Source organism: Poecilia reticulata, chromosome 16, assembly GCF_904066995.2.
Source record: "Poecilia reticulata chromosome 16, P_reticulata-male-v2, whole genome shotgun sequence".
NCBI lineage: Eukaryota > Metazoa > Chordata > Actinopteri > Cyprinodontiformes > Poeciliidae > Poecilia > Poecilia reticulata.
In genome coordinates, this window is record NC_088845.1 from 33,034,930 (window position 1) to 33,051,147 (window position 16,218).

Genomic DNA, 16,218 nt, shown 5'->3' on the forward strand with positions numbered 1-16,218 from the left:
CTCTGTGTGTTTTGTAATTGCTATGTTTCCATCCACGATACACTGGTTTATGAAGCTGGATTGAAGTGAGGACTGATAACTGCCAGCATGTAGCAGTCAAGTTTGATTGTTTGTAAGGTGTTTCCAAGCAGCAGTCGCTTAATTAATTTAATTCAAATTGACATACATAAATGTACATCTTTAATTTCATTCATTGTAGTTATTAGACAATGCAGTCAAGTTCAGGTTCTTATTCCAGTTACTTTCTACCTGTAGGAACATCTAGCTCCTGTTGGGTTTTTGCCATCAGAACCATCAGAACTGGCTTAATTCTTAGTGGCACAGATTCAATAATGGTGTCAAGAACATTTGTCAGAGATTCTGGTTCACATTGACAGGTTTGATTTCTGCACATCAGTTATGTAAATCTTCTATTTCACCACCTCCTAATGATGTTCTGTTGGACTGAGATCCTGTGGCCATTAGAGGACCATGAATCATTGTCATGTTCAAGAAACCAGTTTGAGAAGCTGTAAGCTTCATGATGATGAAGTTTTCCTTGTTGGAAGACATCTACAGAAGATGGGTATACTGTTATAAAGGGAAGGACATGGTCATCATCAACATTCAGGTTGTCTAAATGTTTTGCGTGTTCAGCGATGGAATGTAGACTTTGGTGAGTCCGATTGTTGGGCTCTTTCTAATTTATGGGAGTGAATTTCATTTTATTGGACCATAAACACAAAAGTCATGAAGGAACCAGACAACTCCAGCAATATTCATTTCAATATTTTTTATTGTGTACAAAATGACAAATAAATACTCGAATGGTACAGAATGATGATAAAATGTGTGATGTTCAGTATGACAAAAACTATCCTCTGACACTGATCCTCCTGGAATAATCAAGCAACCAACCTGACAAGGAATGGAAGTAAACAATCAGTTGGTAAATCTTCCTTTGTAAAATTGCTTACATTATTAAAATGATCTTCATATGCATTAGGGAAGCTACCTTCTGCTGCTCTGGTTCTGCCATTACTACAGACAGACTTTGCTTTAACACGAGGATGGATGTAAACTAAACCTGTCTGTGGGGCGACGTGGACCAGAGACTATCCTGACTGTGAGAACCTTTGAGGGAGACGTGGGTGAAGATGTTCAAGGCCAAAAAAGACGGAAAGCTTTGAACTGAACCAAATATGATTTAGCCAGGTAAAGGATGTGCACAATTGTGAACCAACCAGCCTTTTTATGTAAAACTATCAGCAGTTCCAGTAATTATGAAGGACATTATTTCCTGTCAGAAGTAACCGTCTTTGAACAAAACCAAAATGTATATTCTACAGGGAAGTTGGCATGTTTCTTGTTTTGTTTTGTTTTTTTCACTGAGACCGGTTCCTATTTCATGTAAAAGTCAGACATGGAATGAAACTCACAGGTAATTTCTCTCACATTGCAGAAAAACTGTAATCCTGGACAATTTCCAGCAGATGAACTGAGTTTCTGTCTGCAACATGTGACAAAGGAAATCACTAGGCTAATACAAATACGTTACTATGGGGACATTAATCAGGATTACCTTAAACAAACACAAATGAAATTGAATGCTTGGAACATAGCACACTGAAAACCTTAAACAGAGATTAATGAAGAACTCTCATACAGACCAGTGAAATATTTTCTGATGGTTTCAGTTGAAGGCACTTTGGTTAAACAAAAAGCGGTTTCATTTAAACAGGAAGGTCTGGGGAATCTTTTCTGAGTCCCAAGACGGATTTGCAGTTCAGCCATGAATTCAGCTGTATTGGGGTTTTTCATAATGTAGCATTTACTCTGAAAAAATCAAATCAAATCCTTGTATTGAAACTTAACCTTGTTGTAGTAAAAGTATAAACAATCAATTTCACACAATATGTGAAATTGTTTTACTGTTTCAAATAAATATGTCCAATTCATTAGGACATATTCAATGAATTATTTTTGAAGTAAACCTTCTTAAAAAAACATAAGGTGTACAGTGACTACATTCTTATTGTCCATGTCAAGGAGTCTATATCAGTAACTAATGAATATTCATAAAATAGTTATTCTAGTTTATATTAAAGGATCTGAAGTTTGTATGAAGAGTTTTCACTAGTTTGTATTTAAGGTTTTCAATAGGCTGTGAGAAAGAGTTCAATTTTATCTCCATCAGTCTCTGATAATGTCCTTCCTGGGACATTATCCCAGGAGGGCACTTAAAGGGATCCACGATTAGTAGCAGCAATAGACATTGAGAGGCGTTTTTCACATATTTAAATAAAATATTGTCACAAATATTGCCACTCTTCTACCATGGTAGAAGAGTATGCTATGTGCTACAGCTCTGTCCAGCCAAAACTGTGTTTTTTGCGCAATGAGTAAAGCTCAGCCCTTTCAATTTGAACTGGAGCGTTGAAATAAAAGGTGATGCAAAAACAATGAGGGGAAACTAAAATGAGGAAGGGAGAGTCAGCCGAAAAAGCTGGTGTTTGTGCTGCCGCTGCCTGTTAATGCTAACACAGAAGAAGAGCGTTAGCTGCAAAGAGCTCCAGTTTCTAACTCAAGCTATGCACAATGAGCACTGGGATAAAAAATAAAAAATGTGTGTGTGTTACAGAGACGTAAAAATGAATCATTGTCAGGCAAAACATCCATTCATTATCTTCCAATTTTTGATTTCATGCCAACTCCTTCTAACGGTGTTAGCTCTAGCTAACATAGTAAACAGTATAGCACAGGCCAGTCATGTACAACAGCTGTTGTATACACAAGATATAGATATACACAAGATATCTATCTTGTGTATAGCTGCACATCAAAACTTTAAGACAGTTTGCCCCAACCCAATGTTTTCTGCCCTTGACTTCTTGTGTTTAGTTTAAAGGCTCGACTCTATATAACTTGCCCACATCATCGGCCCAGCATGCATAGCGCAGCTGAAAAAATGACGAGTTACGTAGGTGAAAAATATAACTAGGATATAGTATTTTTTTAAGTAATTATGAGATTTTACATATCACAATGCTTTTAGGAAAATGATTACATATTTTGGCCAACAGGTTCAACTAGTCGTCGACCCCTCTGTCAGAGAGTTGATGATGACTGACATGCAGACATTTTGATTCCAGAACATCATGTTCAGAGTGTACTGATGTTTCTGAAGCGTCTTGGTTCACATCAGAAACTACATCCCACTGAATCCCAGTGCTTGTTTCTGTGAACACAGCGTCCATCCTGCTCAACTCGTGGACAACAGGAAGTGATGTTGTTGAATTGGTTGAAGCGCAGCAGCAGAAAAGGTGTTTGTGTTTCTGATCCATGAAGAGCAGAGCGATCCTGTCAGTGGAACAGGAGTCGTTTGTCCGACTCAAACCGCTTCTGTTCCTCCTCAGAGAGCTGGTTTCCTTTCACGCTGTGGAAACACGAGCCGTCAGACACATAGTTCATACACACACACACACACACACACACACACACAGACACACACACACACACACACACACACACACAGACAATGGGGTTCTCATCCAAACACTGCTCAAAGATGATTGGACTGATATCACTTTAGCTTGAATTTATCTTAATGCAAAATTATCAGTGTTCTGAAATGACACGTTTACACTCACTATGAAAACTTTAATATGCATGTATTTTAACCAAATTTTAAAAGTTTCAAAAGCAAAATGTTGCTTAGCCTCCTGGTCAGCAGTCTTCCATAACATTTAGTCCAATCCAGTTTATATGGGGCCAATTAACAACAGATATCTCATATAATAAAAACAATAAAAATAAAATCATTTAAAAGTTTAGAGATGCCTATTTAACCTTTACTATTATTATGTTTTGAAGTACTTGTGTTATAGTTGGTTATGACAAAGCTTCTAATAGATCAGTTAATGTCAAACCTCATAATATTGATTTGCACATAGAAACACTTTCTAAACCGATTTCAACTGGTTTCTTTGTGCCTGTTTTACATCAGTACGTTTTAAAACATGATGCCATTTATGGAGGAATTTGCTTTGATTTCTATGTATGAGTTGATAACTTAGGTTATTACTGGCATCTGGTGTAAACATTTATACCATAAGCTTCATGTTGATAGAAATATTAGTAATACAGAGGAAATCGATGATAGTAGCTTCATCACCTGTGATCATGCTCAGGTCAAACAGAACCTTTTCTCCTTCAGGTACAAACTCAGTAGTGTGAAATGTAAAACAATCAGACTGAAAGACTTTGTATCCTGGAGAAATTGCAGTGATTCAAACATCCAGGTCAAACATTCTTGTAACACCAAGTAAATACGTTTGACTGCTTTTATTGCTATGCCACTGTTTATGTGTGAAGAAAAGCATGACTGCACCTCAATAATCAGTTTCCTCCTTGCTGTGGAGGGAACCATCATCAGGTTCCAGCCATGTTGATCTTACGCAACAGATATTACAGATATTATCCACACCAAACCCAAAATGTTTTTTATGAACCACACTGAGCTGATCACAGAGAGCGTGAAGCTGGAGGTTGTTTTAATAAGTGAACAAACCGACATAAACCCTTAGATCAGTGGTGTCCAAAGCCGGACCTCGAGGGCCGGCATCCTGCGTGTTTTAGTTCTCTCATTGGTGGTAGTAACAACCTTCTCAGCATGTCAATGTTCTTCTTATTGCTCTAATGAGCCATCATTTGATCCAGGTGCGTTAAACCAGGGAGAGAACTAAAACATGCAGGATGCCGGGCCTCCAGGACCCCCTTTGGGCTCCCCTGCCTTAGACAGTGGTTTCATCTCACCAGATCTCCTTGAGCTTGGAGTTGGTAGCTAGCGCTTCAGCAAAGTGTTGGATCCCAGCAGCTGTGAACTTGTTGTTGATGAACCTGCAGGCAGATAAACACAGTCAGTTGGTGACTTTCTGACCGGCAGCAGCGGCACGAGTCCAGTCCAAGTCATTACAGTGACACTGCTGTCATGCACGGCTGGTTTCCTCACCAGAGGTGACTCAGTCCAGTGTCGGCCTGGATTAACTCGGCCCAGTGTGGAGCTGAATCGTCCATCATCTCATTCTGCACCAACCTGCAGAAGATAAGAACCAAGAAACACTGAGACAAACACAGCCGGCCTCCTCACCGCGAGCTTCATGTCTGGATTTTAACCACACAGTTACACAAACTGTATGTTCCTCACCATCTGACAGTAGGTCAGTTTGGATTTAAAAAGATACTTACATTTTCTTAATAAAATATTGAGAAAGATATTTTTATTCATTTCTTCAAAATTAGAACTTTTAATCAATTTTCTTGGAATTTTGTGGAATTGCCTTTTAGACTGTGTGACTTGGGTCAAACATTTTGGGTTTGCTGGAATTCCGTAATTCCAAACTGTAATCTGGATTTTATGCTGCTTCTTCATGAAGGCCTTTCAGCCCATTTCACAGAGGACAAATACACTCTGTTACTAGCCTCACTATCGTTGTGCTAAAAGGAGTTAGCCTATCATTGAAGCTATTCAAGCCTAAAATGGCATCTCATTACTACACATGTAGCAGCAGCACAGACGTCCCCAATGCTACAAGAAGTTCCATAAATGATCAGGAGTTCTGAAACAGGTTGAAAACAATAAATATCTTGTGGATTGCTGTAGAGCTTATATGTTCATTTATTCCACAATTTAGAAGCAAAAGGAGGTTTTGGATTTGAAAATGTTTATTTAATTGTTGATTAAAATGCAAATAATTTGGATTAATTAAGCACAGATGCTACAATTAACCATTTTAATGGAGCAGCTACTTAAAATGGATCTGCTCATTAAAGTCATATCATCATCTGGGCTTTCCCAAGTTCTTCAACCTCACAGTAATCTGACTGGAAGTAAACATCTGAATTTAAAAAAAGTTTGGGCTCTTGGCAAAAACATTTTTTCCTCATCCTAACCAACATAAAATAGGAAAAGTCTCATTTTTCAAACCCTCTGATGGTTCAGCTTAAACTCATGAACTTCCATACCAGAATATCCTCAGGACTGTGTTCTCCTTCAGAGCTTCTGCCAGACACTTTCCTCCATTGGATGTGATGCCATTGGCTGCCAGGCTGGAGCACAGAGAAAAACAAACTGTACTTGTCAGTGTGTGGATCACCCTGTGAGGAACTGCTCTGTTTCTGGCCTTTCCTGCTACCTGAGGTTGGTGAGACGTGGGTGATTCCTCAAGGCTTCTGCAAAAGCTTCAGCTCCCTCATCACCGATGCTGTTGCCCCACATCCTAGAGGACAACATCAGTGTTATCTAGTGAACATTTAATCTATATTTAGTTTTCCTTTGATGAACTTACCCCAAGTCGAATATGGAAGCGCTCTTCTTAACCGCCCTGGCCAGATACCTCCCACCCACAGGTGTGATCTTGTTTTTACCGATCCTAAATGTTAATCACAGCATTAAACACCAAAAAAATAAATAATAATAATTTAAATCGCTCTTATTAAAGTCATGTGAGATGTTGAACTCTTCAGGTGTTTAACATACTTCACAACTGCCAGCTGAGGACATTCTTCAATGATCTGAGCGACCAGTTTGGCTCCAGCATCAGTGATGTTGTTGTTGTAAAGCCTGAGGAAAGAAAGATGATCAGCTTTAAATAACCGCTCAGATGTTTTGACCTACAGTATGTGGTAGGTAGAGTAACACCGTTCTGCCCCTCCCCCACATGTTGACCAGCTAGTTCACAGAAGATTCCTCCACTTCTTACCTTCTGGATAAAAGAAAAGATAACTGAACCTGTTAGGAAATATTTCCAGCTGTGGAGGATGTAGAAACTACACTGAAAAAAAGAAAATGGAGCTCCAACTTTAAAGAAAATGAGTTAATTTGTTAAATGTAATCAAATTAAGTTTGTCAAATTTAGGTTATTTGCATTTGCTTAACATGATAATACACTTGGAAGAACTCAATTTGATTATTTATAATAAATTATTTTTCAAAGTTGGATCACCTCTTTTTTTTCAGTGTAGAGGAGCTCCACCGTTTTAAACTCACCGTTAGGAAGCTACGAACAGCAGCAGACTGATGAGAGCTTCTAAACTAAAATCTGTGGAAAAAATTATCTGCGAAAGGCATTTAATAAAAAATTACCACTAGTGGAAAGTTGCAGCTGTTTTGATGTATCAAAATCCAAGTAACATGAATATTGTGGCATTATTATCTTTTACTTTTTAGTTTTCATCAGCATAGAAGCTACATCACTTTTGTCTCTCTGCTCTGTCTTCTCAAACCTCCAGTCGGTTATGACTTATGGAAAATACATTGCTCTGTATAATGCATTGCTGTAAAGTCAATGACACAATGCAGGAGACTGTTGCCATGTTCTTGTCCAGGAGGAGTAAATGCTGCAAATCAATGACTTGGTGCAATCTGCTGGGTTTTCTTGCATATAAAACAACGGAATAACTAACACCAGTAAATGTTAATACATGTTGGAAGCTGCAGGTCCTTCACAATAAAACACATTATAATTTCCGATTGGACTGGGGTGGAAATAGGAAACAGTTCCATGGGTGTAGATGCTCTGTGTTTAAATGCTGCTTTGCATTAGAAAAGCTGATGTGGAATCATGGTTACTCACCCCAAAACCTTCACAACCTTGTGTTTGCACAGCTCTTCTGCCAGAACCTCAATACTCCTGTCTGTTAGGTTATTGACACACAATCTGAAGGCAGGAAAGAAATACACAGAGCATTAAATGAGAAAGACTGAAAATCAGTCAATGCATTCAGAATCTAAAACATCAGTAAATTTACATTCGCATTGTTTTAACCACTACAGTAGATGGCTAAGCTTCATCACCAGAATGCTGTATTTTCTTTTTGTCACAATTACTTTTTCTTTTGGTTATAGATTTTCATTTTTCTCCTACAGCATTAATTTCTTGGGATGTTTAGGTAATTTTATTGCTGCATTTGGTTTTCAAATAAAAAGTCAAATATTATTGCAACTTTTTGGGCAAAGTTGACAGTAAAACACAGGGTATTTCCACAGTGGCGCCAAGCAGGGAGCACAGTGATCTGTTTCTAAGCGTGGTGTTTTTTGTGGTTGCTCTGGCATACGTTGTGCAAAGTTTCAGAGGAAACAGAACCTACCAGAATACTCTAATGTGTGAGTATAATCAAAACAACTGAACAGTTTAGACCCCACAGTCAAAATAATGACAGCAGACAAAGGTGACTCTACCAGTATAAGTTAAAGACGAAGAGCACATTTCAGTTTTTTGAGCCCAGTTTAAAAAAAGAATAAAAATCACAATCTATTTTTGAGCCAACTTGCAACTGTATTGTAGACTACACAGAATAATTTTGTTGAGCTAATGAAACTGTGTTTTTCCTTCTTTAGATCATTTTACAATAACACTCACAAAAAAGTGTGATTGTTCTGCTTTCTGCTCTCAGCCACCGTTCTAACCTGCCTCTCTGTGAAACATATAAGCAGCTGAATCAGTAGTCATTTAAAATTAGGATCTTCATAGATCCTAATAGTGATGGGCCACATTTATAAAGCTGGGAAACTGCTTTTTCTGTAAGTTTTATCAACACACAATTACTTGGAACTGCACTAAAATATGTTAGAATTATTAAGGAGTAATATCAAAACAGAAAATATGCAAAATAGGCCTGACACGAAGCTGGACAATATTATTATCATTTTGAGACCATTTTCAAGTAATGTATTGATAATGGCATAATAATGTATGTTTGCACTTCCAAACACTATTGAACTTTCATTTTGAACAGAACACGCCACACTACAACTGGAAGAGATTTTAAATAGCCAAAATAAAACACAACATCCATCCATTTTCTTACACCCCTGTCCCTAGTGGGGTTGGGAGGGCTGCTGGTGCCTCCATCTCCAGCGAGACATTTTGGGCAAGAGGCGGGGTCACCCTGGACAGGTCGCCAGTCTGTCGCAGGGTAACACAGAGACAGACAGGACAAACAACCATGCACACACACATTCACACCTAAGGAGGATTTAGAGACCTGACAGTCATGTGTTTGGACTGTGGAAGGAAGCTGGAGTCCCCGGAGAGAACATGCAGAAAGAGAACATGCAAACTCCATGCAAAAAGACCCGGGCCGGGGATCGAACAAACACAACAACCAAAAACAATAAATAAAAAACAAACACAACTGAAACCATAAATACATTGGATTATGAAAAAATATTATCATTTTAATTTATCATGCAATTTAACTGATTAACTGCTTATTGTGACAGGCTTAAGCTACTGATAGCCTGGGCCATCATCACCAGGAGCAAAAGTTTGTTTAAGATTGAACTTATATGAGAAACTAAAATCCATCTGTGTTGGAACAAAGAAAGAGTTAATACAAGGAGCTACATGGGAAATAAACTCTAAGAAGCTGCCCAGAAACACGGCACAGACTGCAGCTTCCTGAATGTTACTGCTATATGAGTTAAATACAATATAGCACTTTGAACTCAGAAGCTATAATTTCATGAAAAGTCAACCAGCTGTGGAGTGGGCCTGAGAGGTTGAGTCCTGCAAATTATGTTTAGCAGTCAGTGGGCAATGGGTGAGGTGCACATGCTGGACGGGTTGCCAGCCCATTACAGGACAAACAGAAAGCTGTAGTGAAAAAGATCTTTCATACCTTACAACTGTCATCTTGCAAAACGAAGGCTGGAGCTGCTTCACCCCATAGTCACTGATATTGTTGTTGTCCATGTCGAGCCCCAGGTGCTTTTGGCGGTGCTGCAGCACAAAGTTTATGGCCGTGCAGTCACCTGAGTACACGTTACAGTAGCCCAGCTTGATAAAACTTGCTGTGATGCCTTTTGCTGTCATCTTAGCAACATCTTTGCTCCCTGTCTCGAAGATGCATCGTAGAATCCAAAGAAAGTGGGGCAAAACGTGAACTTTGTTCAATCCATCACCAGTATGACAGGGTAAGCCCTCCAGGTGGACCTTGACGCTACTGGACAAGTAAGCCTTCAACAAGGCTCTTTTTTTCTTCAATAAAACAGGAGATACCAGTAGTCCCATCAGACTTGCTTGAGTCTTTGACAGCAGTCCACTCAGGAACAGATTGGTGAACTGCAGGTGCTCGTTTGTTGAGGAGGGCTTCTTTTCGCAAGGCTTCACAAACCTCCTGGTACAGAAAGCTAAAGGGAGACAGCAGGGTTCTCTCCTCCTGCTGCATTCTGTGAAGAACTTGAGGATGGAGTTGCCAGAAGTCTGCTCGTCCAACACAAGAGCAAATGCTGCCAAGAACGACTGGAGGGTGATGTGGATGAACTCGAAGGTAGCGGGGGCATCATTGGCATCAAACTCACTAATGGGTCTGAGGAAACCTAGGGCCATGTCCTCCTCTGTGAGATCACACTCACTGATCTCCTCTTGGCTGCACAGAAAGCTTCCTCTCTCCAAACCCTGCAAAGCCAGCTTAGCAAACCCAGCAAGGGACCTGAGCCCCACCCTGAATGTCTCGGAGGTGCAGCGGGTGCTTTTCTTCAGCAGGGGAGAAGCGGGGGTGGCCAAGCGGCTGAGAAACACCTCAGACAGCAGAAGGAATATGTTTGTTAGCGTGATGCTGGTTTCAGGCAGATGAAAGGTATCATGCATCGTATGCAGGTGCCGGAAACTTTTGAATACAATCCAACTGAAGAGTGGAGTGGAACACAGGCCACAAAGGTGAGGGCTGGCATCCAGCTGAACCGACACCAGGTCCCGGTGCTCCTGCTCCTTGAACTGCAGTTTGATGTACGTCTTTAGATGGTCTGGAGAAAATCCACGCAAAACTACTTTCTTCTTAATGACTCGACTTTGCAATTCAATCCCGGTTCGGGTTGTCAGTATTTTTTTGGAGCCCTTAAGTAGTTTTCCACAGAGCAAGCTGAGGAGCAACTGTAAGGAGTTTGCCTTGTCTTCTGGAGACACAACTTCAGGAACATTCATCAGGTCTATGTCCTCCTGAATTTCATCATAGCCATCAAAAGTAAACACGACCTTATCAGGGAAGCGCAGGATGTAATCAAACACTTCATTATCTGGATCATGATCTGGGTAACAATTGTATTTGAATAAAAGGTCTCTGAGGGACATCTGATCTGCTTCCTTGAAGATGCTGAACATCCTACAGCGAAACTTGAAAAAGAAGATGGCGTCTGTCTGCAGCTCCTTTTTGGACCAAAGGTTCTGGAGCTTTTGTAGAAGGATGGACTTTCCAACACCAGCATCCCCCATCACATAGATGATTTCACCTTGGGGATTAAAGACCCCGTCTTCTCCAAGAAGCTGGTTCAGACTCTGTATGAAGCCTAAACTTTCATTAGCGTCGTTGAACAGCTCCATCACAGTGTCTGTGTAGAGATCTTCCAATCGGGTCTCATCTTGCTGCCCATAAGACATGATGAAGCTGGTGTCTCGGCTCATCTCATGTCGCTGCTTCTCACAGTACCTGCTGACTTAAGGGACAAGCACATTCAATAAGTCTCTGTTGGCTGGTAAAAAATAAAAATTTTTCCAGGATTTGAGGACTAATGTCTCAGCAAGATCTAGAGAAACTCATCCATGCATTTATCTTTACATTACTGCAACAGTGTCTTTACAGGTCTGCCTAAAAAAAATCAAACCTCCAGCTGCAGCTGATCCAGAACGCTGCTGCTGGTGTTCTGACTAAAACCAAGAAGATAGAGCAGATCACCTAGTTTTAAAGTCCTTCCATAGCAAAGGAATATTTACTCAATATTTTTGGCTAAATTTGAGCTCAGCGAGTTTCTCAAATACTGTCTGTTCACATTATACAAAGAAATGTCCAGTAAACAACCAGAAAATCTTGACAAATGTACTCACTGGTGATATTCCCTTTTACTAACTATGCTAATATTGGTCATAGTGCTCCTAGCTATATCAGTTAGAACACATACAGGCATCTCAGGGATACAGCTTGGAATTCAGAATATCAGTCTATGCTGATAATGTGATCCTCTACTTTATAAACCTGATAGACACTGTTGTATTAATACATCAGATTGGATCATTTTGAATTATATCATTATGCTTAATAAGCAACAAGACTAAACTGTTCTGAAGCAGTGTGACCTTAATGTGGGTGGACAGAACAGTAGAAACACGCCTTAGTCATAGCACATACTTTGATTCATTTGTGTTTGTACCACTTACTAGGGTCGGTGTTCACCACTTTCATCTCTTCCATGTCTCCGCTTGGCTTGTAGTTGATCTCTTTTAGCCATGGCTGCAGGTCTATATATGCGTCACATATTTTATATATGATAAAAACAAAGAATTCACAGGCATCCTCTCCTTTGCACTGAACCAGCTCCAGGATTTTGCGCACCTGGAAAATGAAAATGTTAACACGGAAACTTTAAGATGTTATTTGGTGTATTTATAGAAGAGTGGAATGGAAGGTATCCCAGCCAGGACGCCCAACCTGGTTTGGTTTGGTGACGGTTCGTTGAACGATCTCCACGTCTTCCTCGCAGAAGAAGCGGTTGGCCAGTAGGTTATCCAGGAGGCACTGAATGCTGCTGAGCGTGGAAACCAGCAGCTCTCTGTGGCACGTGAGGAGGTCAAGGCACGACACTCTGGCTTCCTCTACCTGACCCATTGTTTACGGTCAGTCGCCCTCTGTGGAACAGCAACAGACCAGACTTTGGCCAGTAGCATAACAAAACTGAGTTTGTATAACAAAGAAACTGATCAAGCGCTGACTGCTACCAGGTGTCAAAAGGGTAGTGAACTACTATAATATTTTAGTTAGGCCACATCAAACCCTTCATTTAGCTTTTGTCTATGTGGGTTTCTAGTTAGTGTGCCTTTGATCATCGATCTGCTGCACAATCTTGGTGAGTTTGAGTTTAAAGTTATAAACTAGTAATCAGATATTTTCCATCAGGATTTTATGGCATGGTTCTGTCACTCTGCCACCACCATATTCCACTGTAGGGTGAGGGATTTTTTTTTTTCCACATACAGCCAAATTGGTTTCTTTTTTCTTCTCTTACAAAATCATTTTTGAAACCTACGCCATGGGTTTATTCAAGTTATATGTATCTGATTTAAAAATTGATTGGAGAATCTTAAGTGTGAGAGGAACGCAAAAGCTGAAATAAATCTGTAAAAGGGTAAGCGCTTGAAAGCACATCATGAATGATGACAGTTGACTACACAATTTAAAAACATGTAAGAATTTATGGATTTTTAAATGTTTGGATAAGCACAGATAAAGTAGAACATTTTGCTATTCATAAAACATTAATTAGCAGCATAATTATATTTTAATCAAAACAATCACACGGAACCTCAGATGTAATAAAATGGCAAAGAGAGGAAGATCGAATATAAAACTTTACATCTACAGATGCCTGACTGGCTCAAAAACGACCTCTGATCACTTACAGATGATTTCACTTCAACTCTGACAGTCAAAAATAAATATTTTATCACCAAAACAGACTGTGTCATAACCATCACCTCTTCATAAGATAAGTTTACAGTGTAAGCTATGATATATATATATATATATATATATATATATATATATATATATATATATATATATATATATATATATATATATAATAGGTGGAAAACAATCACGCCCTCTAGAGGGCGTTTCCACAGAATTGCAGGTTCTGAGAAGTTCTGACCCAGTCGTCATCAAAAGTATTAAACTTGCTCAGATTCTTATTTTTGCCCATTTTTCCTGCCTTTACCACATTAATTTTGGCAATACAATGTTGACCTACATTGCTGTTGTGTGGTTATAAAAGCAACAACAACAAAAAAGAAAGTAAAAAACAAAACATGAGATCATCTCATGTGGACTAACATCTACGCTAAAATAATAATTCTTATCCCAAAATGCCAAAAGTAGAATAAAAACAGAATAAAAACATAATGAGTTTGACTCAATCACTACGACTGTAAACAGAGATACAGACCCTGAAGCGAACACCGCTGCTTGACCTCCTAGTCCGGACCGGTTTTAGCTCCGAAAACAGCCGAACTTATTGCAGTCCAGTCTCGTTTCACTGTGCTGTGCTTCCGAACACTAAGTTATTTCAGAGAAATTGCCATGTTAAAATGAAAGCAAGAGGGGCGGTTTCTCCAACAGCACCCGGCTGAGGAAGTGAAACGGTTCAGGAAAACTGCGTCATTCTCTTCAAGATCTCACAACCATAGACATAATATAAGGTTAGACGCCTCATGGATCGCTCTCGCCTATTGTCGCTGACGAGATTTAGGGCGGCCATCTTGGAGCGGTACTCCACTCAGCGTTATGTGTTTAGCAGCACAATGACGTATCAGCGCATTTAATCGATCATAACACGCTTTTTGTTACTGGAAACCATATTGAAACATCTATCAAAGCTACATTTATAAACAATTGTATTATTTAAGTATGTTTTTAATATATAGTTCAGGATATCTAAATATGCTTAGTGGCTATAACAATAGAATAGGGATGGAATATTCTGATATAGATGTATGATGAGCATATTACAAAGCACACAGCCGTTCATTATTTATTTAATAAATTATTTAGTAATATCAATACATATTTATATAACTATCCAAACACAATTAAATAATGATTAATAATGGCACAAATACATAATGATTAATACTGAATAATATTGGATACATGTTTGCCCATGTTTACATGTATATGTATGTATGTATGTATGTATGTATGTATGTATGTATGTATACATGTATGTACATACGTACGTACGTGCGCGCGCGCGCGCGCGTGTGTGTGTGTGCGTGCGTGCGTGCGTGCGTGCGTGTGTGTGTGTGTGTGTGTGCGTGTGTGTGTGTGTGTGTGTGTTTTTCAGCCAACGAGTTCTAGCTTCAGAGATTCAGCATTGAGTCCAAAATCCGATGTGAGATTCATCCGCGCTGCAGTGAATCTGTCTCTCTTTATAGATTCTCCCTCTTCTTCCTCACATCGTGTCTTTAGGAAACTTTCAAAACAAAAACGGAAGATTTGGGATGTAACTTACTAGTGAAAGAATTACATAATAGTCTTTACCACCTGTGTAAACTTTGCTGGTGAATAGCACATAATATAAGTTTTATAATATGTGTTATAATTGTCTCATTTCTAATATAGGCTCTTGTGTCAGATAATCTAAGTCAATGCTAGAGAATTATTTGTTTTAGATTTACAGAATCTCAGTTATCCTTCATAGCGGGGCTGAACTCTGTATTACACCAAGCACTGTAGCTAATATTAGCTGGTATCTCGCCGGTGGACATAAATACAGTAAAGTAATATTCTAATCACAATATATACACAATAATATGTCCATCTTACTTGTGAAATGTTGTCTGTGGAGCACTCACATCAATAGTCCATCGATCAGAACAACAATATCCCTCACTGCTGAGGCATCTTCTGCTGTTTTGATTGAGCTAAGTAGGAGGGAGTACCGCTCCAAGATGGCCGCCGTATATCCTGTGCCGGAGCAGCCAATGCGGGGCCTACTCTTATATTATGTCAATGCTCACAACAGCCATGAGGTGTTCAGGAACACTCTGACGTGACAGAGGTAATACATGTGAAGCGTCAAACTGCTCAAAACAAAACTGGTAAAACGTTTTATTTAGTTCTGTCTTGTTGTTAGGGCCTCACCGTTTTTAAACGACAAGGTTCTGGTTATATAGAACAGACGCCTGGAACACTGTAGACACAGTATGTCATAACTTGAACCATTTCAGATGTAATAAAATCTAGATAAATTACTTTTTAGCAGTCAGTAACACTGTGCACCATGTAGATCAGATGAGCATTGTTTTTTATGCCATAAGATCTAAAGACCATATAAATGTCACAATACTCAATGAAATTATATTTCTCCATCTGTGAAATGATAAATATCCAAATCTAATCTAACAGGCAGCAGTAATAGCAGTACAGTCCTATTTATGTATTATTATACAATATCGACTGCACTTATTACATTTTCGTTGTGTTACAGTCACTTTCATGATTGCCAATTAGCATAACAATTAATTGTTATTTACTTATAACCTCTAAAATGTTCTTACATAGTTAGGAGATTGTCTTATTTAAATTTAATAAGGCTACAGTTTGGACGTCAACAGCAGGTAGAAGTTTTTGGCCCCCAGTATATTATCGGTTGTTATAGTCTTGTGTAGGGCTGCACAGTGGCGCAAT

At 39.2% G+C, this 16,218-nt stretch overlaps 1 protein-coding gene across 2 annotated transcripts; it reads right to left on the bottom strand.

Moving 5' to 3' along the window:
* Positions 1 to 757: 757 nt before the first annotated feature.
* nod1 (nucleotide-binding oligomerization domain containing 1) lies at positions 758 to 14,455 on the bottom strand. 2 transcript variants are annotated; one of them, XM_008411061.3, is made up of 12 exons: positions 13,976 to 14,455; positions 12,463 to 12,659; positions 12,192 to 12,366; positions 9,661 to 11,473; positions 7,614 to 7,697; positions 6,518 to 6,601; positions 6,327 to 6,410; positions 6,174 to 6,257; positions 6,004 to 6,087; positions 4,991 to 5,074; positions 4,795 to 4,878; positions 758 to 3,415 (listed from the first exon to the last, which is right to left on the bottom strand). In XM_008411061.3, exons 2-12 carry the CDS (start codon positions 12,637 to 12,639, stop codon positions 3,343 to 3,345), a joined length of 2,826 nt encoding a protein of 941 aa, XP_008409283.1. In that variant the 5' UTR covers positions 12,640 to 12,659; positions 13,976 to 14,455; the 3' UTR covers positions 758 to 3,342. The 2 variants fall into 2 exon arrangements, with proteins under 2 accessions (XP_008409283.1, XP_008409284.1); XM_008411062.3 differs by lacking the exon at positions 13,976 to 14,455 and having other exon boundaries at positions 9,661 to 11,469; positions 12,463 to 12,590.
* Between the last annotated feature and the right edge of the window lie 1,763 nt (positions 14,456 to 16,218).